Source organism: Phytophthora cinnamomi (assembly GCF_018691715.1).
Source record: "Phytophthora cinnamomi strain GKB4 chromosome Unknown Contig10, whole genome shotgun sequence".
Classification (NCBI taxonomy): Eukaryota; Oomycota; class Peronosporomycetes; order Peronosporales; family Peronosporaceae; genus Phytophthora; species Phytophthora cinnamomi.
In genome coordinates, this window is record NW_027150943.1 from 235,053 (window position 1) to 255,848 (window position 20,796).

General features: G+C 54.1%; 4 protein-coding genes across 4 annotated transcripts; 1 reads left to right on the top strand and 3 right to left on the bottom strand.

Annotated features, from left to right (window-relative positions):
• Window positions 1-64: 64 nt before the first annotated feature.
• IUM83_05610 (tafazzin-like protein) lies at window positions 65-1,367 on the bottom strand (the record flags this gene model as incomplete). Its single annotated transcript, XM_067929757.1, has 5 exons — window positions 65-447; window positions 524-605; window positions 683-779; window positions 857-910; window positions 982-1,367. The coding sequence occupies 5 exons, from the start codon at window positions 1,365-1,367 to the stop codon at window positions 65-67; spliced, it is 1,002 nt and encodes a 333-aa protein (XP_067798061.1).
• A 9,534-nt stretch (window positions 1,368-10,901) lies between these two features.
• IUM83_05611 (Gag/polymerase/env Polyprotein) lies at window positions 10,902-11,909 on the top strand (the record flags this gene model as incomplete). Its single annotated transcript, XM_067929758.1, has 2 exons — window positions 10,902-11,773; window positions 11,852-11,909. 2 exons carry the CDS (start codon window positions 10,902-10,904, stop codon window positions 11,907-11,909), a joined length of 930 nt encoding a protein of 309 aa, XP_067798062.1.
• Window positions 11,910-18,880: 6,971 nt separating this feature from the next.
• On the bottom strand, window positions 18,881-19,872 carry IUM83_05612 (Integrase catalytic core protein; the record flags this gene model as incomplete). Its single annotated transcript, XM_067929759.1, has 2 exons — window positions 18,881-19,209; window positions 19,287-19,872. The coding sequence occupies 2 exons, from the start codon at window positions 19,870-19,872 to the stop codon at window positions 18,881-18,883; spliced, it is 915 nt and encodes a 304-aa protein (XP_067798063.1).
• A 317-nt stretch (window positions 19,873-20,189) lies between these two features.
• Window positions 20,190-20,686, bottom strand: IUM83_05613 (Integrase catalytic core protein; the record flags this gene model as incomplete). The annotated part of the gene is made up of 2 exons (XM_067929760.1): window positions 20,190-20,518; window positions 20,581-20,686. 2 exons carry the CDS (start codon window positions 20,684-20,686, stop codon window positions 20,190-20,192), a joined length of 435 nt encoding a protein of 144 aa, XP_067798064.1.
• Between the last annotated feature and the right edge of the window lie 110 nt (window positions 20,687-20,796).

A 20,796-nucleotide genomic window follows, 5' to 3' on the forward strand; every position in this document is an offset into this window, starting at 1 on the left:
TGCGCGGCGTTGCTGGACTCGATCCATCCCTAACGCTTCGGTCGGATCGATTGGCTGGGCTGGTCTATTGCTGCTGCTTCGTGCGGTGCGTCTTCTTCTCGAGGGCGAGCAGCGCGTTCTCTATTCTCCGCGTAATGGCCGAGTACAGCGCCTTCTCACGCTCCTGCGTCTCCCAGGGCAAGTCGCCGGCCACGCGGTCGTCCGCGTACCGCTCGAAGAGGTCGTCGAACGACAGCGGCTCGCCGACGATCACGCCCAGGTCGAGGTTCGTCCTGGGCACGACGCTGATCAGGCGGTTCTTCTCGTCCTGCGGCATGAGCTGCTCCATGTTGTAGTGGTAGACGGGCACGACGATCGGCCGGGTCGTCGCGCGTGCGATGAGCTTGCCCACGCCCCACTTCAGGCGGCCGATCTCCTCTCGACGCGGGCTCGGCCGACCACCGAGCGCTACACACGCAGACGAAAGATTCGCAGCAAGGGTGAATGCCAACGATTGCTAGCGAGCAGAGCGTTGAGCTCTCACCTTCGTGCTGAACGATCTTGCCCTCGGGGAAAATGTGCACCCAGGCGCCCTCCTGCACCTTGTCGAAGATAGCTTGGATCATCTGTAGGCCGCCAACACAACAAACACAGAACACATAAGAAACGTAATCTGCATGCAGGAGCACCCAAGCAATCGCACCTGGTGGTCGACGCCTGCTCCTCGCTTCACCGGCAGCGTCTTGGCGCCGAAGAACACGGCCGACAGCAGCTTGCCCTTCGTGTAGCAGTACTCCTGGCTGCAGCATCAACCAACCAGCCAACTACCATCAGCGCTCCCTCCCCACCCGCACCACCAGAACGCAACATCCCTCACCTGGCCAAGCTCCAGCGTCCGTTCCACGGCCACGCGTACTTCCACGGCATCATACTGCAGCACCACACCCCAGTCAGTCCTCCCTTCAACCTGCCCCCATTGCACCAACAGCATGCGTCTCTTACTTGGCGAACACGGCGGGGTCGTCCACCGTGGCCGAGTGGTTGGACACCGTGATGACGGCCGTGCCCTTGGGCCGCTGCTCCAGCTGCCGGGTCAGGTGCTCCGTGCCCTCCACCGCCGTCCTGTTCAGCAGCTGCAGGTAGAACTTGGAGGCCAGCGTCGCGGCGCCGAAGATGGGCACGCGCGCCACGTCATGCAGCCACTCGGGGAAGACCTCGGGCCGCCGCCCGCCGTCGTAGCGGCCGTCCCCCAGGTCCGCCACGGGCGCGTCCACATACAGCGCCACAGCCCCCACGCCCACGGACACGGCGCCGATGGACAGCGCGCCCAGGGACAGCGAGCGCGCCAGCTGCGAGCCCGTCAGGGGCTTGGCCGTACGCCGCAGCATCGTCGAGGAGACGCGAGCGGAGCAGATCCACGAATAGAGCTGTCGACTGTGTTAAGCCTAACCTCCGTTAACACCTTATTTCTAACAACCTCCGCTATTATTAATAACCTCCTAACATCCCTAACCCTTTCCAAAAAAGTAAAAAAAAAATCTACAAATCAGTGACCGGTGTCACTTCGAGTCACGCGGAATTCAAGGGGACGCAGACCCGTTGTTAGGACTGCGCAGTTTTCTCGGACTCCGGCCAAGACCAGCACAGGGTGCTCCAGTGCCAGCCGCAGCTCTAAAACGGCCGGATCAAGTCGAGATCCCCCATCGGTGTCAAGACCTCCCTCTAGCAGAAAACTGGGAATTTCGAGCGTGCGAAGCAAATGCGAAATAGAGGTTTCGTATAAGAGGGGGAAGCCACGCCAACTGTCAGCCAGGTCGCGTGCCAGCGCCAACTTCCTCCAAAATTAGCCGAGCGTCAGCAGACGCTCTTGGGGTCTTCGGCACGCAGTCGCCAACTCGCCTCGTCGGACGCAACCAGCTACACGGCCAAGACCCAAGCGCTCGGCCACCATCGCCAGCTCGAGCGAATTCAACCCACCACACCACACCCTTTAAAACGGGACTGGCTCACATCAACTCACATTCGTGAGCCTCAGTGAGCCTTGTCTTCAATAATCGAGAGCGTCTGCTTTGCCGTGCTTCTGACAAGTAGAGACGAAACTAGTATATAGCCCTCGATCAGAGCGCTAGTCACGACCAGATACGCAGAACCTATAGCTCACCTCAAACCGATGGTGGCACGACAATCCGAGCGCACCGACTGTCTGCTCTTCCGTCGGGAAGCGCCCTCGAACAAATAGATCGGCTAAAAAGAAGAAAAAAAGACGATCAAGCCCGCGCCAAGAAGTTACAGCCAGCACATCCAGACGACGCCCTACGTGTTGTATTTTCCTCAGCTGTTCGACGATCGAAGATTTACTCGACACAAATGATGACTCAATGTGATCTACCGCTGGACCGGACTGCGCATATTCAAGTATGCACCCCGGTGCAATGGGTAACAGTCTGTTTGTGTAACGGGGTTACACGCACAAGTGGCTACAAGCCACTAGTGATTTTAACAGATAAGATATCTGTTAAAAGTTTTAGATACTTCCTCACCTTGGTGTAAGTCACACCAGTGGATACATTGAAGTGGGCCACCACAATGAGTGGTCCACACCTACCCAAAGATCCTATTGGCAGAAAGCAGCATCTTTCTACCAATTAGAGACGTGCATATTGGGGGGGGGGGGGGGGGGGGCTCTGACAGCCAGCCGCTGTCAACCCCTTACATAGATGATAAACATTTTTAGCAGTTTTAGAAGGAAGATCAATTTACAAACAATACAGTTCTCATTTTACCTAATCTAAGTCACTTGGAGTCTTATCTGATTTAAATTATATTTGTGTATTCAAATATAATTAAATCAAGTAATTACTAAGTACTTACGCTTCCTCATACACGTGGCGCAACGTGTAAGCTAAGTAGTGAGTCAAGTTAGACCCACTACACCTGGTATCACTTTGTAGTCCGTCCAACGACCGACTGCTTGACGTTCGTATGAGGTGTACGAACGCGGAGCCGAGAACCACATGAGCACGGAGGTGCCCATGGAGAGCTCCAACACGCCTGCAACGCATGTTGCACGCGCTGACTGCCCCCACCTGTCTGACCCAGAGTGGGAAGCCCTCCAACGACTGTCAACAGTCATTGGAGAAACGGCGATAGCTACGATGCTGCGTACACTATCGCCGACGGAGCAACATGTGTCGCCATGGTGTTGCTCTGGGGTTCATCATGAAGGAGCAGCGTGATGCTGCTTCCTCAGTGACGGCGTCATCAGGGACGACACCGCGAGCTCAATCATTAAAATTGAGCGTGAGCAATTACGTGGGATGAGAGGGCGAACCTCTCCTCCGGTGGCTTGTCGAACTCGACGCCATAGCGGCTCGACGCATCGTCGACCCGCTGTCGAAGGTCGCGTTCGCCATGTCCTGCCTTGGCGGACGAGCGAGGAGTTGGGCGTATGGACGCTGACTCTCCGATCCTACGTGCTTCAGCACGTACGAAGTATTCAAAGAGGAGCGCAGACAAGCGTTTGAGCCCCCGCAAAACGAGTTCCGGTCGAGGGCGGAGTTCCTCGACCTTCAGCAGGGTAGCATGACGTTCATGCTTACGCGCAGCGCGCACGATACTTGGTCTCAAATATCGTGACTAATCCAATTGACGAGGCGACTAAGGTCATCACGTTCATGAAGGGACTTAGAGATGGGCCCGTGAAGACCTATCTCTTCCGAGAGTACCCGAGTACTCTCGAAGCTGCAATCGTTCTTGCCATGCAAGAAGAGTTTAGCCTGCGGCAGGCTAAACTCCATGCAAATGCGCCGAGATCGCTACCGCGTCCGGTAGCGAGGACGGGAGGTCCGGAACCAATGGACCTCTCGAACGCAACAACTGCTGGTTACCAGCAGCAGGGAGGCAACGTGCGATGCTTCCGTTGCGGAAGGATCGGTCACTTTGCACGGGAGTGCACAGCTCCCATGCCCCCTGGAGGAGGCCGTCGTTGCGATGCTAGGCATCGCCGCGGACCAACAAAAAACGCGAACATCCAGTAGGCGCGGGGCGCCCTACTGGTAATGCAGTCACGCGTGCCGACATCGGACACGCGACACTGAGGACTGTAGCCCCCAGTGAGACCAGCTCTCACTGCAAGAAACAAGATGACAGGCCGAACCTAGTCATCTTGAAGGTTTACTCGAAGAGAGCGAGCGACTCTCTTCGAGCATTGGTAGATTCAGGCGCGTCGAACAACTTTGTTCGACTACGGAGCCTGCCGAGTCTTGACTTCGAGGAGGTAAATGTACCTCGAAGTCTTCTGGAAGTGCGACTGGCAACAGGTGCCATCGTGAAGACCGAGAAGCGCGTCGTGAACGTGCGCTTCTCATTCAAACAACGAGTGTTTGTCGAACACTTTATCGTCCTGGACCTGGACGATAAATTCGACGTGGTAATGGGCATGCCGTTGCTTGTACGGCATGATCCGGTAATAGACTGGATGAAGCGCACGCTCGTGCGCTTGGGCCGCGACAGCGGAACAGAGAGCGATGGCCCTGTTACCGCAGCGCACGCACCAGCAGGTGCGCGCGGCTCACCAGTCGAGACAGCGCTTAATGCTGCTGTCCCGGAGTGCCCAGGAAGTGCGCGAGGGCGCGCACAAGTGAGGCCCACGTCGGCGGTGCTGCCGACGTCGGAAGATGAGGATGTGTCGGTTCCGGGAACCAACACTCGCGTTCAAGTACGTATGGGACAGTCCCTGACCCGAAGAGGTCAGGTCGACAACGACGCGTCGGCTCCGGGAGCCGACGCACCCTCGGTCATGAGGGGCTCCGCCAATGAATGGCGTCGAGGTGACGAAGGCGTGTCAACTCCGGGAGTTGACGCTGCAAACAGTGCGGACGGTTGCAAACGTACCGCACTCACGCAATTTGCATCCTGTCGTGCAGCCGGACTGCACGACGAAGCGCCATGCGATCGAGCCGAGCCTGATATCGCACGCCCGCAGACAGGGTCTGCCGGCAAAGGAACACATTTCCGTGCAGCCGGGCTGCACGAAGGAACATGCGACCAAGCCGGGCTTGATACCGCGCGCCCGCGGACAGGGTCCGCCGACGAACAACTGTCCACGGCCGGGCCTGGACCGGAAGAGCAGCTGTGCGGAGCCGGGCTCCGCACAACAAGAAGACGGCGCAAGCGGAGAACGCTGCACAAGTCTCGGTCCGGGACCGAGACGCAACAAGAGCAGTCTGCTGGGCAGACTGAGGCGGTGACGCCGGATGTCGAGACGCTAAGCGTCTTGACGCACACCGATACTGGATTCCAGTATCGTGATATGAAACTCGCTAATCCTCCGGCGACGGCGTCGGAGTTGACTTCGCTTCCAGTCATGAGCTGGAAGCGCTTCACGCGCGACTTGCACGATGGACGCATCGAGCAGGTCTGCGTTCTTTCGAACAGCGAAAGAACGGAGAGCAAAGAGCTGGGACAGCTCTTCATGGGAAGTACCACTGCGAGTGAAGACACTCTCAGTGCGAAGACGAAGCGAGAGCGCTTCGAGGAACAAGGTTGGGACTCGCTGAAGTCGAGTCCCTATTACGAATTATTGAGGGAGTACAAAGACGTACTCCCGGAAGAGATTCCTGCGGAGCTTCCGCTGGATAAGGGCATTCAGCACGAGATTGATCTCGTGCCGGGCACGAAGTACTGTGTCACGCGGCAGTGGCCACTGCCGCGAGAGAAAGTAAAAGCGATCGACGACTTTTTTTAAAGTCGTCGCAAAGCAGGACAAGTGCGGGAATCAAAGTCCCCGCACAGTGCTCCGACGTTCTGTGTCAAAAAGCCACAGGGAGAATGGCGCATCGTTCATGCGTATAACAAGCTGAACGATGCGACGGTACCGGCGCAGACGCCGATACCGCGAAAAGATGTTATCATCGATTCGATGGCAGGGAGCACCGTTTACAGTGCTCTCGACTTGCGAGATGGATTTTATCAAATCCTAATGCGTGAGAGCGATATCCCTCTCACGGCAGTGAGCACGCCAAGTGGCATGCTCTGGGAGTGGCTAGTAATGCCGCAGGGGCTTACGAACGCCCCTGCGACCTTCAACAGGTGCGTGACGCACTTCTTGCGCTCGGTGCGCGACTTCGCGCCGAGCTACTTCGATGATGTGTTCATCCACAGCCGGGCTGTGGACGGGAAGACCGACATTGAGATGCACAGGGTGCATCTCCGGAAGCTACTTGAGCTTATGCGAAAGCATAAGCTCTACGCGAACCTGAAGAAGTGTATCTTCGGGGCGAGCGAGATACCCGTCCTCGGGTGTCTCGTAGGGAAGAATGGTGTTCGCCCTGACCCGGAAAATGTCAGAGTGATCAATGAATGGCCAATGCCTTCAAGTGTCAAGGAACTGAGACAGTTCCTTGGCTCGGTTACGTACTTGTGCAAGTACGTGGAGGATGACGCGGGCAAGATCCGCCCGCTGTCACAGCTTCTTAAGAAGGAAGCTGTGTGGAATTGGACAACCGATTGCCAAAAGGCATTCGATGCAGTCAAGCGGGGCTTGACTGAGGCGCCGATCATGGCAGTGGCTGACCAAGATCGCCCATTTCACGTAGTGTGTGACGCATCCGATTTCGCAATCGGATACGCGTTGATGCAGAACGATCACGAGGGCCGTGATCGTGTCGTCTACTACCAATCGCGTCAGCTGAAGCCAGCTGAGCGCAACTACCCGGTGCATGACAAGGAACGCCTTGCCATGAAATACGCACTCGCAAAGTTCCGAGTGTATTTGCTTGGAAGTAGACCGTGTGTGGTCTACACCGACCATGCATCACTGCGCACCGCAGTGAAGTCGCCACACGTATCACAAAGAATGGCGAGATGGCTCTCATTCTTTGCAGAATATAACTTCCGGGTCGAATACAAACCCGGAAGATTGAATGTGGTGGCCGACGCGTTATCACGTCGGCCGGATTATGCAGAAGCTGCTGACGTCAATGCCATTGACGTCATGCGAACGAGCACACCCACGTCGTCTCTGTTGGACGATGTGAAGGCCGCGTACGCGCACGACGCGGACACGAAGCTCTTGCTGGCCTATGGCACAGCGCCTTCTGACAAGGCTCGTCAGAAGTTGCCCAAGCACCTTCGTGCGCGTGCACACCGCTTTCGAGTGCACGACGGAATACTCTTTATAATGCAGTCGACGACAACGCGGACCGCGTTGTCGTGCCAAATGACCATGACCTGCGACTCAGGATCATGTACGAATATCATGACGCCCCGACTGCGGGACATCTCGAACGTGAGAAGACATACGTCCTTCTCACGCGCGATTTCTACTGGCACCACCAGTATAAGTGGGTGCGCAAGTACACCCGTGCTTGCGAGGTATGCCAACGCGTAAAGCCTGCGCCATTCGCGCAGGCTCCGTTACAATCACTACCGACTCCGTCGGAGTGTTGGAGATCCATGTCTTTGGACTTCATCTTTGGTCTTCCCCCGGATAGCGGAGGGAATACCGGTGTTGTGGTCTTCGTCGACCGCTTCAGCAAGATGGTACATCTTGCTGCGGTGCCGGCAGAAGTGACCGCGAAGCAGACGGCCCGTCTGTTCGTCGACATGGTGTTCAAACACCATGGCATGCCGACCGACATCGTGTCGGACAGAGACCCGCGCTTCACAGCGCACCTGTGGCAAGAAGTGTTTACACTTCTTGGGAGCCAGCTTTCAATGTCGACTGCGGATCATCCACAGACGGACGGCCAAACCGAGCGCGTGAATCGCGTGCTCGTCGATATGTTGAAGAGCTACGCTCACTCGTTCCAATACTGAAGCGAGTGCTTATCGATGGCAGAGTTTGCCAGTGCATGCCCCGACTGGGCATACACCGTTCTACGTGAATGCCATGCGGCATCCACGTCTACCGAGTTTGCTCGGAGTGATATCTCCCACCTTAAGTGGGGGAGGGTCTACGACTGCACATACAGCAGCCGCAGAAAACCGCTGACACTTGCACAATGTCAGCTGCAACAATGAACAAACCACATGAGTCTGCGCCCTGCGCAGACTCCCCCAACAACAAGGACAAAGACCACGGGTCTGCGCAGGGCGCAGACACCGCAAAGAACCACGCAGAGGCCGGGCCTCTAGCGGAGAGCGAGCTGAATGACTTCCGCTCGGATGCAATCAACTTCATCACCAAAAGACAAGCCGTGATTCGGTTTGTCCAAGATGCAATAGCAGCTTCTGTTGATCAACAGAAGCTGAACGCAGACAATGTGGGCAGAGGCAACACAAATGAATTCAAAGTTAGTTCATTGGTTTTGTTAGCTACTCAAACCCTGCCTAAACATGCAGTTTCGGATTTCGGAGCAAACAAGCTTGCTCCGCGCTTCATCGGGCCGTTCACTGTGTTGGCACGGCACGGCAACGCTTACACGCTAGACATACCGTCTAGCATGCGCCTCCATCCGACCTTTTACGTCGGACGGCTGAAGCCGTACCTGCAGCACGAGCCATCTAGCTCGGCTGACCCGAAGCCTCAGCAGAAGCCGAGGCAGAAGCGGAAGTCTTGGCCTCGGCAACGAGCAGCCTCTCCTCCAGCGCGCGGACGCGCTGAAGCAACTCCTTCACCCGGGTCCCCAACTCGACCTGGATATTCGAGGCGGTCTGCGAGACCGCCGCGACTTGGGCCTTCTGGTTCGCCAGCTCCTGCTTCAGGGCGGCGAACTCAGCGCCCTGCAGACGCTCCACGGCGGTCACCCGGTCGTGGAAAGACGTGTACCGATCAGCCCGGGGCTGATCATACCCGGGGCGTGTTCCCACCCTAGCCACCGCCGATCCGTGACGCCTGCGGCTCAACCCGCTGGATTGTTGAGCGGATTGTTGACCATAGTATCCCGAAAACGAACCCTCAAGGGGTTCGTTTTCGTATTCGTTGGAGAGGATTTCCTCTCCATCAAGATACATGGGAGCCGCGGAACGTCGTGCTGGAGGACGTTCCGGAAATGGTGAGGGCGTACGAGGAACAGTACGCGCTGGCGCAGCGGAAGTAGTGCGAGCGCTTGCGGTCATCACCAGCGCCCGAACCCTCACGTGCTAAGAACTTAGGACGGAGCTCTTTGAGACTCTCGGGCACACGGAATGACGTGTACCCGTTCAGGTCGCGGTCGCTCAAGCGGACCGCGCCTGGGAACCACTTCGTGCACTGAAAGCCCTCGGGCACAGCGCACGGCACATTAGCCTCCTCAGCAGCAACATGAAGTTGCTCCAGCTTTCCACGCTTCGAGTACGTCTCGAAGCGATCACGCGCTTGCTTAATCCGATCACGGTAAGCACTCGGCTTCTTGTTGAAGTTCTCAAAAAAAGCAATCCAACTTTGACAAAGTGCCTGCCACTCGGGCACTTTGCTGCTAGAAGATGTCTTCTTGCTTTGAAACCATCGGAGCTCATGGAAGCGTCCGATGTAATAATCGCGCCTTTGATGCGTCTCCGCATCAAAGTGCAGCTCGGCAGCCACGGCGTCATCTTTGATGGCGCTGCATACGTATAACGGCACCTCATTCGAAGGCACCGAGTTCCCATACCGGTCCGAGATCTCGGATGCGGACGGCATCCACGGATCGCGCGCTGCAGGCGCAACGCGCGGAGAGCCTTGAGCTTTGAAATCACGCGCTGCAGCAGCAGCGCGCAGAGTACTAAGAGCCCCAGCGGAAGCGAGTGGGGTATCACTCTCAGTTCGCGAACGCTTCGAACTCGAAGCGTCCGATTCGTCCCCTTCACGCGGGCGAATGTTCTTAGCGTGGGGGTCGAGCGATTCGCTCGACACTGAGTCTTTGCGTTTTGAGGACGAGTCCTTCTCGTCCTCCATGTCTTCATCGTCGTCGTCGAAGTCGACGACGTCGCCATACTTCGCCTTCTAGCGCTCGAAGTAGTCATCGATGGAGAGATAACTCTCCACCGCCTTCGGATTCTTCTTCTGGGGCGCGCTCATCGTTGAATGAGCGCGGATTTCTTCTCCAAACGCGGAGAATTGACGAATGGTCAATTCAGAAGATTGACGTGCGGAGACCCCGCGCGTCTAACCTTAAGGGGGGGATGGTGTAACGGGGTTACACGTACAAGTGGCTACAAGTCACTTGTGAATTTTAACAGATAAGATATCTGTTAAAAGTTTTAGATACTTCCTCACCTTGGTGTAAGTCACACCAATGGATACATTGAAGTGGGCCACCACAATGAGTGGCCCACACCTACCCAAAGATCCTATTGGCAGAAAGCAGCATCTTTCTACCAATTAGAGACGTGCATATTGGCGGGGCTCTGACAGCCAGCCGCTGTCAACCCCTTTCATAGATGATGAACAGTTTTAGCAGATTTAGGAGGAAGATCAATTTGCAAACAATACAGTTCTCATTTTACCTAATCTAAGTCACTTGGAATCTTATCTGATTTAACTTATATTTGTGTATTCAAATATAATGAACTCAAGTAATTACTAAGTACTTACGCTTCCTCATACACGTAGCGCAACGTGTAAGCTAAAGTAGTGAGTCAAGTTAGACCCACTACAGTTTGTATGAGTAGCTAGATTCCTACATGTCCTGGCAGTGCTGAAGGTTTTCTCGCTTCCTTAGCAGGCTCCAAACAAAAATGAATCATTCTCACATTTACTCTCAAGTCCACAAGTCTCCTCCACTCTCCATCCTCAACTACTTCCTCTACTCTACCAAGCTCACCAACCTTCGCCTCTCCTCACTCCGACAAGTTGCACTCGGCCGGCTGAGCCCCGAGGAGTGCAACAATTGGTAGCACTTGCTTCTGTCCGTGGAGGATTGGGGGAACTTTCGTCGACGAACAAGAACCGGTGACCGGGTGTGAGCCGCAGTCCACCTGTGTGAAGAAAGAGTAGGCCGCCACACCTGCCAGCAAGCAATATGGAGCAGACCGCCGCTGCTTGGGATGCAATGACTGCAATCGCCCGTTTCGCAGAGACGATGGCATCGCAGCAAGAAGAGCTGCGCAATCTCGTGAATACCCTGTCAAATAACCCGTCCAAGGAGCGCCGAGTGGAGGGCATGTCCATGCCGACGTTCTCCGGCAAGAAGGGCGATTCTCTGGACCTCTTCCTGGATCGGGTCCTCATGTACCTGGAAGCAAAGAATATTGACTACAATGCTTCCCACAACCAACAACGAGTCGTGGCAATGGTGGCCTCCCACCTCAAGGAGCCCGCTGCGTATTGGTACTACGCTTCGATGTCGTCATTGACTACGATGGACACGCTGGCCGAAGGCCTTCGTCGGGAATTCGTGCCTATCAACCTACAAGCACGTCTCCACAGCGAGCTACAACAGCTGCGACAACGCAAGTGCACCGACCTCGATGACTACATTGCGCAATTTCGGCAGTTGTTATCGCAGATTAGAGGTATGGGCGACCTCGACCAGGTCACGTGGTTCGTTCAAGGCCGCGTGCAAAAGACCCGCGAAGAAGTCATTTATCGTCGGTGCCAGACAGTTTCGGACGCTATGGCAGTAGCTCAGCAGTATGGACGATCGCACCCCAACAACTATCCTGATCGGATGGAAGGAGCCAATCGCTGGGTACAGAGAGGACGCTCGTCAGCTCGCTTCGCACGTCCACGACTCGCACCGCAGAGTAATCAGCCGGAGCCCATGGAAATTGGCATTGTGCAGGTGTCACGCGAGGAGTGTCGCCGCAAGCGACTATGCAACTACCGTAAACAAGCAGGTCACATGCTCAATCGCTGCCCCAAGAGCGGCAACGCCCCAGCTAACAGGCGTGTGTACGTCTCACAGATGAGTTCAAACCCCGCCAGTCACGTGTCTACTGCTGAAGTCGCTGATGCTATTTCCGCGACCAGAGTAATTCACTTCAACATGGCTCGGGTCCGCGTGGATAATCGTGGGAAGCCACGATAAGTTGGGCTACAAATGCAGTAATCAATGGCAAGTTGGTTCGTGTTTTGATTGACAGTGGCGCTGATACCAATTTAATTCGACCCGGCTACCTGATAGGACAATTGGCCGAGCGCAAGGTAAACATTGAAGGCTTTGATGGTGCCCACATGGAGAACGTTATGGTGAAAGAATGGGTGTGCGAGGTTACGCTGGACCAGCAGCGTTTCCCGAAGGTCAACTTTACCGAGTTTGACCTGCCCGCTAGTCATGACGTGATCCTCGGAAAGCCGTGGTTGACCCAGTTTAATCCTCGTATAGACTGGATAACGCACGAGATCACGTCGGACGCTCCTTCGGTCACGCCAACCAATTGCTTTTCTGTGCTGAATTTGTCCGCGGCGTACAATGAAGGTCCTCTCCGGTCCGATGAGTGCGGCTCTCCGATGAAAATGGAGTCGCCAGACCTTCCTCCGCGGTCGTCATTTGGATTCGCAGCAATTCCTGCCATGAAACATGCATTCTACGTCAAGGTGAAGCCATTGCAGCTGAAGTCGACATGGCCTCGATACGTACAGTCAATCCTCAATGAGTTTAGTGACGTAGTGTCCGAGACCCTACCAGCGGGACTTCCTCCACAACGTGCCGTGGAGTTCGAGATCGCGCTGAAGCCTGGAGCTATGCCACAAAAATCGCGCTCTATTTCGTCTGTCAAAACTGGAGCAAGATGCCCTCGACATTTTTGTTGCTGACATGCTGGAGAAAGAGTCGATTGAGCTCTCTAACTCTCCGTGGGTGTCAAACGTGTTCGGAGTTCCGAAGAAAACCCAGTGACTGGCAAGGCTCCAACTAAGTCAGAATGGATAAAGGCCGGTGATACAACACAGGCGATCCGCTGCGTGGACTACAGATTTCTCAACAGCAAGACACTCGTGCCTAAAATTCCGATACCGCACATCGATGAGCTATTTGATAGAATGAGTGGTGCAGTATTCTTTTCTACGCTGGACCTAGCCCAAGGCTATCACCAAGTGAGGGTGAAGCCGGCTAGCAAACCCTACCCAGCGTTTCGTACACGCAACGAGACTTACCAATGGGGCGTGGCTCCGATGGGGTGTAGCGGAATGCCTGGAATCTGGTCTCGCTTAATGCGTTCGCTATTCGACCGATTCGATTTTGTCGTAGTTTACCTCGACGATATTTGCGTGTTCTCACGCACCGCGAGCGAGCATGAAAAACACTTGCGTCAAGTTTTTGATGTACTCCGTGAGCAACAGCTGTATGTGCGCCTCGCGAAATGCGAATTTGGACAAGTCACCATTGACTTCTTGGGGCACACGATCTCTGCTAACGGCCTAGCGGTTGACTAAAAAAAGACGGAGGCAATTGACCAGTGGCCAGCACCGCAGAACGTAAAGGAACTACAAAGTTTTTTTTAGGTCTGGCGGGATATTATCGTCGCTTTGTTAGTGATTTCGCCAAGCTTGCCATGCCTCAGAGCAACCTGGTGAAGAAGGACTCCGAGTGGTACTGGGACAAGGAACAAGACGCTGCTTTTACAGCAATTAAGGTTGCTTTGCAGGTGGCCCCCGTTCTGCGTCTTCCTGACTTCTCGCTGCCGTTCTGCATCATGACGGATGCCTCAGGCTATTGCTGTGGTGGAGTGCTCGGTCAGGTTGTGAATGGAGAAGATCATCCCCTGGCCTTTTATTCGAAGAAGCATTGCAAAGACGAACTCAGCTGGCCGTATCATGAAAAGGAGCTGTTTGCAATTTTGCTTGCACTTAAAAAGTGGTGCCACTACGTCTACGGCTCGCGCTTTACCGTGTCTACCGATATATTTTTAACAAAATAACCTGTAGTTTCAAGAAAGTTTGAGGTACAATTTCAAAATGACACAAACACATTTATTTTGCGAAGGACGGTACATGCGTACGAAGATAATCACAGAGACTTACCCCATGCTTCGTACGGGAAGCTCCGGATTTAGTTGTGGAGTGGCTACCAGCAAAAAAAGAACTCTAAATAGCAAGCCACGAGTGCTACATGGATGTATGTTTCTGTTGTGACCAGAAACAAGTTGCACTTACACTAAAAGTATGGCGATATGAAGTGACACAACAAGTGAGACTACGGCAAACAAAATGCTGCTAACGTGCCTTTGAGAGTTATCGAGATAATCGGCTTTAAAGTTGACCGACTGAAAATTGTACATAAGCGAAGTTTTAGAAACGGGCCTATTAGCAAATTCAAATATTTGAACGGGGTGTATCGACACTCTCAGTTGCAGGTTGCAGCTCATTCTTAGACGCGCTTGCAACGAAAGATGCAAACCCACGAGCCACACGCCTCCTCGTCACCACCTTCGCCGCTGCCGACTCCAGCCTCTGGCACTGAGCCTCCCACCGCTGCTCGGACCGAAGCAGGCGACGGCAAGCTACCGACGAATCACCGCGTGAAGACCAAGTCTACTCTACGAACAGTGGTGGGGGTGCCCAGCAGGCGAATCTTGCTCCAGTGAAGAGCGCGACGACAGTGGCGATGAAGACTTCTCGCTGGAACGAAGTGACGAATGCAGCGATGAATCGGCGTTGACTTCAGAGAGCGTACCGAGCACTGAGGAATCGGAGGAGGACTTAAGTAACGTTTTGTTCGCCACCGACCTCAACGCTCAGGCGACGAAGCTTATTCGGTCGGACCAGTGCGAGAGCCATTGCGTGCGAGGCAAGGCGAAGGAGTTGGAGTCTCTGCTGTGCTCGGTGTCACAGATGCCCCAGCAAGAGAACAATACTGGTCTCTACACTCTCCTGGCGGTACTCATGTAAGTGCCAGTCGATCGCAAGCGAGGGAGCGGCAAACGCGAGAGGTTCCACTACTACCTTCCATTCGTTGGTCAAGTATGCCGCCCAGGCTTCGCTCGCTGCTACGGAGTAATACCGATGACACTTCAGCGCTACAAGAAACGGATTCGTGACGGTAAAATGGCCGTCAAGGACTACCGGAACAAGCTCAACAAGAGCGCAGCTTAGGTCGACGAGGGTTGGCTAGTGAAGTGGTTTACAAGATATGCAGGGGAGGTTGGGGAGGTGGTCCCAGTGCGCGTTCACATGTAGAAAAACATTGACGGGACTATCCATAAATTCTACAGCAGTGACAGGTACACAGTGCTACCGGCGCATTTTACGTGGGATGCAATCTGGGATGAAATGCACAAGTTCGTAGAGTCCAGCCTCATGGTGCGCGAACCCCCAAGAGCTATGATGCGGAAGCTACTTACGCTACACTGTCCTACGATTCGGATTCGGTCTCCACGCAGTAACGTTCGCGATATTTGCGCTATTTGCCACGCCGGGATGCGTGGCGGTGTCACGACGGACAAGACAGAGGCTCTCGGTCGCCATGCCGAATCCGCTCGGCAAATGCGGTAGTTTCGTATCGGGACGTAAGTAACTTATAGAATTTATTTGGACTTATGAACGTGGATGTTGGTAACATTTTGACTTACTTAAAGGGCGTGTACAGAAGTGACAAGTCTGCCTGCTCTAGCGAGCGCGTGGTGATTGTCATGGACTACTCTCAAAACATGACTATCCCCAGCGTAGTAAATACGCCGTCTCAATGGTATTTTTGCTCGCTGCTGTCTGTGAGCTGTTTCGGGATTAACTGCGAAAATGATGGAGTTCAAACGAACTACATCTACGACGAGGGCACAAGTGGCAAAGGCAGAGACCAAATCAATGCGATGCTGACTCATTTTATAAATTCAAATCTCGTGCCGTCTGGAAAAACCAAACTTACTGTTTATGCAGACAACTGCTCGGGTCAAAACAAGAACAACTACGTGATCAAGTTCTTACTGACCCTCGTTAACATGGGCATTTTCGAGCACGTGTAATTCAAGTTTTTCGTAAAGGACATACGCAAAACTCGTGCGACCGTGGCTTTGATCACATCCGCAAGCACATGGTCCCTGCTGAGTGCTGGGCGATGAATCGAGTCATTGACGCTGTCAATGCGGCCGCGTCGAGCTCTGACGGTACATATTCCGCGTGGTAGTGATCTGTTCAAGTCGCACAAACCAGGGTTGACTGAACTATACAAGCGCCTGGACGGCGTGCAGCAACACCTGATATTTTCTATGGATAGTGCTAAGCCAAGTGCTGTGGCGTGCATGAAGGGCCCAAAGCCGAATGTAGAAGAGCAGGATTTACGACGAAAGATTAATGGAGTATTGACGGCGAAGAAGAATGTGGTGCGAACCAGGGCAGACCACATCGAAGTCCTACCTCCGCCGCCAGTAAATGCCGAGAAGAACGAGCAGATGTACAAGTCTATTAGGCCGTACGTCGCGGACGAATTCCATAATGACCATTTAGACGCAAAGCGGAGTTAGAACGAGGGAACTACTGTAGAGTCGGTGAAGCAGGCTGGCTTAGCGCATCGCGCTGTGATAGCGGCGGCAGCCAAGCAGAATCAAGTCAGGCGTGGAATGGCTGATGACTCAATCGACGCAGTCTGTAAAGAAAGAGGCAGCGCAAAAGAAGAGAGGAGCGCCAAGCAAGAAGCCTGCAGCAAAGACCAAAAAGCGCAAGTCTCCAGGATCTGACAGTGAAGATGCGCAGATATGACAGAAAAGTCCACCATTTTGTTGCTTAAGTCCACTAGTAATTCAAAATGTTACAGTGACTGAAGTAAAATTTGGAAAATATTCAACAATATACTCCAGGGATATGTAATGAACAGAGAAAATGTTACTTTGTGACTGAAGTCAAAATTTGGAAAATATTCAAAAATATACCCCAGGGATTTGTAATGAGCAGAGCAACATGTTATTTTCGTGATGTTAGGCTTCATTTAGTTAATTCTGAGACTACCACTGGATTCCTCGCATTATTTCATTATAGAAACACAAATACAATAATCTTGTGCAGCCTGTGGGGTATACAAATACACAAACCAAACCCAAACACACCACACTGATATGCAATATGTGTAGATTGACCTGCGCGGTCCTAGGAAAAATCACGGCTGAGCTAACTTTGACGGCGAGGGCGAGCACCTTGCCACCACCACTACTCCCTCCAAACGTACTCTCTCTGCTGATACCTTGACAATCTTGTTCACTCCCTTCCCTTCCTGGCACGCCAGCCAGAGCACCTAGCCAGCACCATCCCGCTCATCTCTTTCGACTTCTTCATGTACGTGCCCATGTCATCCACGCTGCCGCCCACCTCTCCAGCCGTCTCCTTCACCCGGCCGCACCCGGCCACACACTGGCGTCGCCCGGACCGCTGCAGCAAAATTGCCAACTGAGAGTGCGAACGCCGCCGAACTTCAGTTCAACCCGGCGCAGTACATGGTGTGCCAGTTAGTCCCACAGTACTCATCTCAGATCCTCGCCCCCTCCCATTTGTCACCAATTAACAGGGCCCGACGTGGAACGTTTAGGAACCGTTTCAACTCGGGACACTTTTCCAATGCAAAGAAGAGCCGTTCTATTCTCACAACGACAAAACGCGCTGATTCAGATCCAAGATTTAAAAAAAAGGGGGGGGGGCACCCCTCCACCTTTTTCGGATTTCGGACCTGGGGTTTAATAAACCTCCGAAAAGGAGTAAAAGCCCCTATTTGAGCACTTTACCGGTCAGCAGTCTCAACTCCGGAGTGTTTCTCGTACCTATCAATTGTCAAAATGGAAGACTCGCAATCGCGTGCAGATCACAGGACCTGGATACCCTTTTAAATTTTTACATTATCGTTGTACAACGTAAACTAAGGTTTGCCTTCTGTATTGATGCAACCCTCTATAAGAAAATGCAATGGAGACTGACTCTCCATTCATTCGTTTTTTTTCTATTTAAAGAAGAGCGAGTCAGTGCCATGAATTGGCCTAGTGAAAGTAACACTTCGCGGTTGGATGAGGGACTTCATCGCGTTGCCGCCGATGGCATCACGGCCGCCGATCGTTCGGATAACTGGCCAATAGAGCAAGCCGGTGAACGCAGCGGAAACCTGTTCATTCTCCTGGTCGCCACTGCCAGACGTTCACTGCGGTCAGTTAACCTTGTCACCACACTCTCCAAGCATTGCATGTACGGCGATACATCGCCCTTCGTCACAAAGTTGCCACACTTAGAAGCCTGGTGGGGCGATTCCGAAAGGTCCCGCCTGCTCCGACTTGACATTCCACGGCAACCTGCCGCCGCAACTGCAGCGTCCGAATCCTCGGGCATTGCTGTCCTAGCTTCCCAATCATCACCTTCATCATCTCCACTGATGTCCGAGAAATCAATCACCGAATTGTTGTTCACCGAGTGTTCAACACTCGACTCCACCCGAACCCTCGGTGGGACCGCACATGAACTTCCGGAGCGCCCCGAATCCTCGGAGCGCATTCCGCTTGACCTAGCCGGCGTAGCTGGTACCGCTGCCTTGACTTCTCTCGCCATACCCTTGTTCTTCTCGTCTTCTTCTCGTTTTCCTCTTCTTCTACTCTTTCTTCTCCTCCTTCGCTCGATAAGGTTAAGACATACAACAACCAAAACACACCGAAGGTCCCACCAATCCCGGGTCGCGGCTCCGGTTGTGGTGATGTAAGTCCACTAAAATCCTCGCTACCGTTCGGTGCGAGGTGTACCAACAACGCCCGCCTTACCAATAGGGTCAACGGGTGTTGGATCATTACCTGAAGACCAGGAACGATCCCTGACACCGGGTCGATTGCAATCACTTCTGTGCGGCGAGGCTATCTTCGATCAACCCAAAACCTGCACCACTTAGCCACGAGCGAGAGCTAGGATGCAATATAGAGCTCTCGAGCAACCCCCTGCAGTCCCTCAGAATGAAGGGTACCGGCTGGTAAGACCTAATACGAGGGGGGGGGGGGGGGGTCGTGCGTCCTATCAACTAGTGCGTCTAATCAACCATCATTCTACACTACTCGTCCAATCAACCTACTCGTCTAAACAACGTGTGGTCGTATTGGACCGGTTCGGCTAACTGGTTCGGGTACCTCGGAACTGGTACAGTGTACCAAGGTTCACTACCCTGCAACACGACCCCTCAATGCGATAACACGCGTGAACGCCGAGCGCAGCCGTCAAGTCCTTGTGGCGTGGTCCGGCAAGTCCCTTGGTCATGATGTCGGCCAGCATGGTGGCAGTCTCGCAGTACTCGACGATCACTTCGCCGCGCTTGACTTCGTCGCGGATGTGATTGTACTTGATGTCGATGTGCTTGGCGCGGCCATGGTTGACGGGGTTCTTGGTCATCTTGATGCACGACTGGTTGTCTTCGAAAATCTTCAACTCGGGCGTGACTCCGCCTGCAGCAATCAGGATCTCGCACAGCAGCTTGTGTACCCACTTGCCTTCTTGAATCACCAAACTCAGTGCGATGTACTCGGAGCGCTTGTCGAGAGTGACACACTTGACTGCTTCTTGGAACCCCACGAGATCGGTCCGCCGGCGACTTGGAACAGGTAGCCCGACGTAGACTTGCGATCACTAAGATCACCAGCCCAGTCGGCATCCGAGTAACCTTGAAAGTCGATGTCCTTGCCCGGCGAGAAGCGGATTCCGTGCGACTTGGTCCCTTGAAGGTAGCGGAAGATGCGCTTGACCGCAATCCAGTGCTCTACTTGCAGGTTCTCCATGATGCGTGACACGTAGCCAACTGCGAGCGCAATGTCCGGGCGAGTCGATGTCATCAACTGCATGAGTGCACCGACAGCCTCGCGAAATGGCGCGTCCAACTTGGCCATGGCATCGCTTGAGACTAGCTTCATGCTGATGTCGATCGGACTTGAGGCGGGTTTGCAGTCTTGCAAGCCGAAGCGCTCCAGGATGTCGTTGATGTAGCGAGCTTGGCTTAGCGTAACACTGCCATCCGTGTTGTCGACCACCTTGATCCCGAGGATAAAGGAACACTTGCCACTGTCGGTCATCTCGAACCGCGACTTGAGTTGGCGCTTGACTTCCGCGATCATTTCCGCCGAACTTCCGGTCACCAAGACGTCGTCCACGTAGACCAGCAGCAGAACGCATTCACCGCCGACGACCTTGATGTAGAGGCATGGGTCGTAGTTGACACGCGAAAACCGATGGAGCGCACATACTAATCGAATGTCTCGTTCCAAACTCGCGAAGCTTGCTTGAGCCCATAAATCGCCTTGAGCAATTCCACGCAGTCGAAAACGTCGTCCAGTTCCACGCCTTCAGGCTCGCTGCAGAACACCTTCTCCTTCATCGAGCCGTACTGGAACGCAGTCACCACGTCGAGCTGGTTCATCGGCCATCCGAAGTACTAGGCAACCGCAATGATCATTCGCAGCGTGACGTACTTGATCACGGGCGAAAACGTCTCGGTGTAGTCGATCCCATACTTCTGCACGAAGCCTTTCGCGACGAGCCGAGCCTTGAACTTCTCGATCGATCCGTCCGCGTTGCGCTTGATCTTGAACACCCACTTGGTGCCGACTGCGCGCTGGTTGTTGGGCAGTTTGGCGGCGCGGAAAACACCTCGCAGCCGCATTGACTTGAGTTCGGCGCGAATTGCCTTGCGCCACTGGACTTGATCTGGTCCGTTCACAGCTTCTTGAAACGTCTTCGGCTCCGCGCTGTCACTTGTTTCCACTGCATTCGCACTTGCACGCCAGAACATGGGTGGGGTCGAGCCGTCTTCATCGTCTTCTTACGATTTTTCTTCTTGCGCCGCCGTAGATTCACGTTGGACTTCGTCTTGCGAGCGTCCAGGCGCACTTGCTTCTTCGAGTCCAGCACTGCGACGAGGACGCCGAACATTGTCGCGATCTTGGTTGTCCCGACGCGATTTGCGCTTCCCCGCCTGCGTGAACACCCTTGTGCCGGAGTCGTCGGAGACTTGCATGTCGTCGAAAACGTCGGTAAGTCGG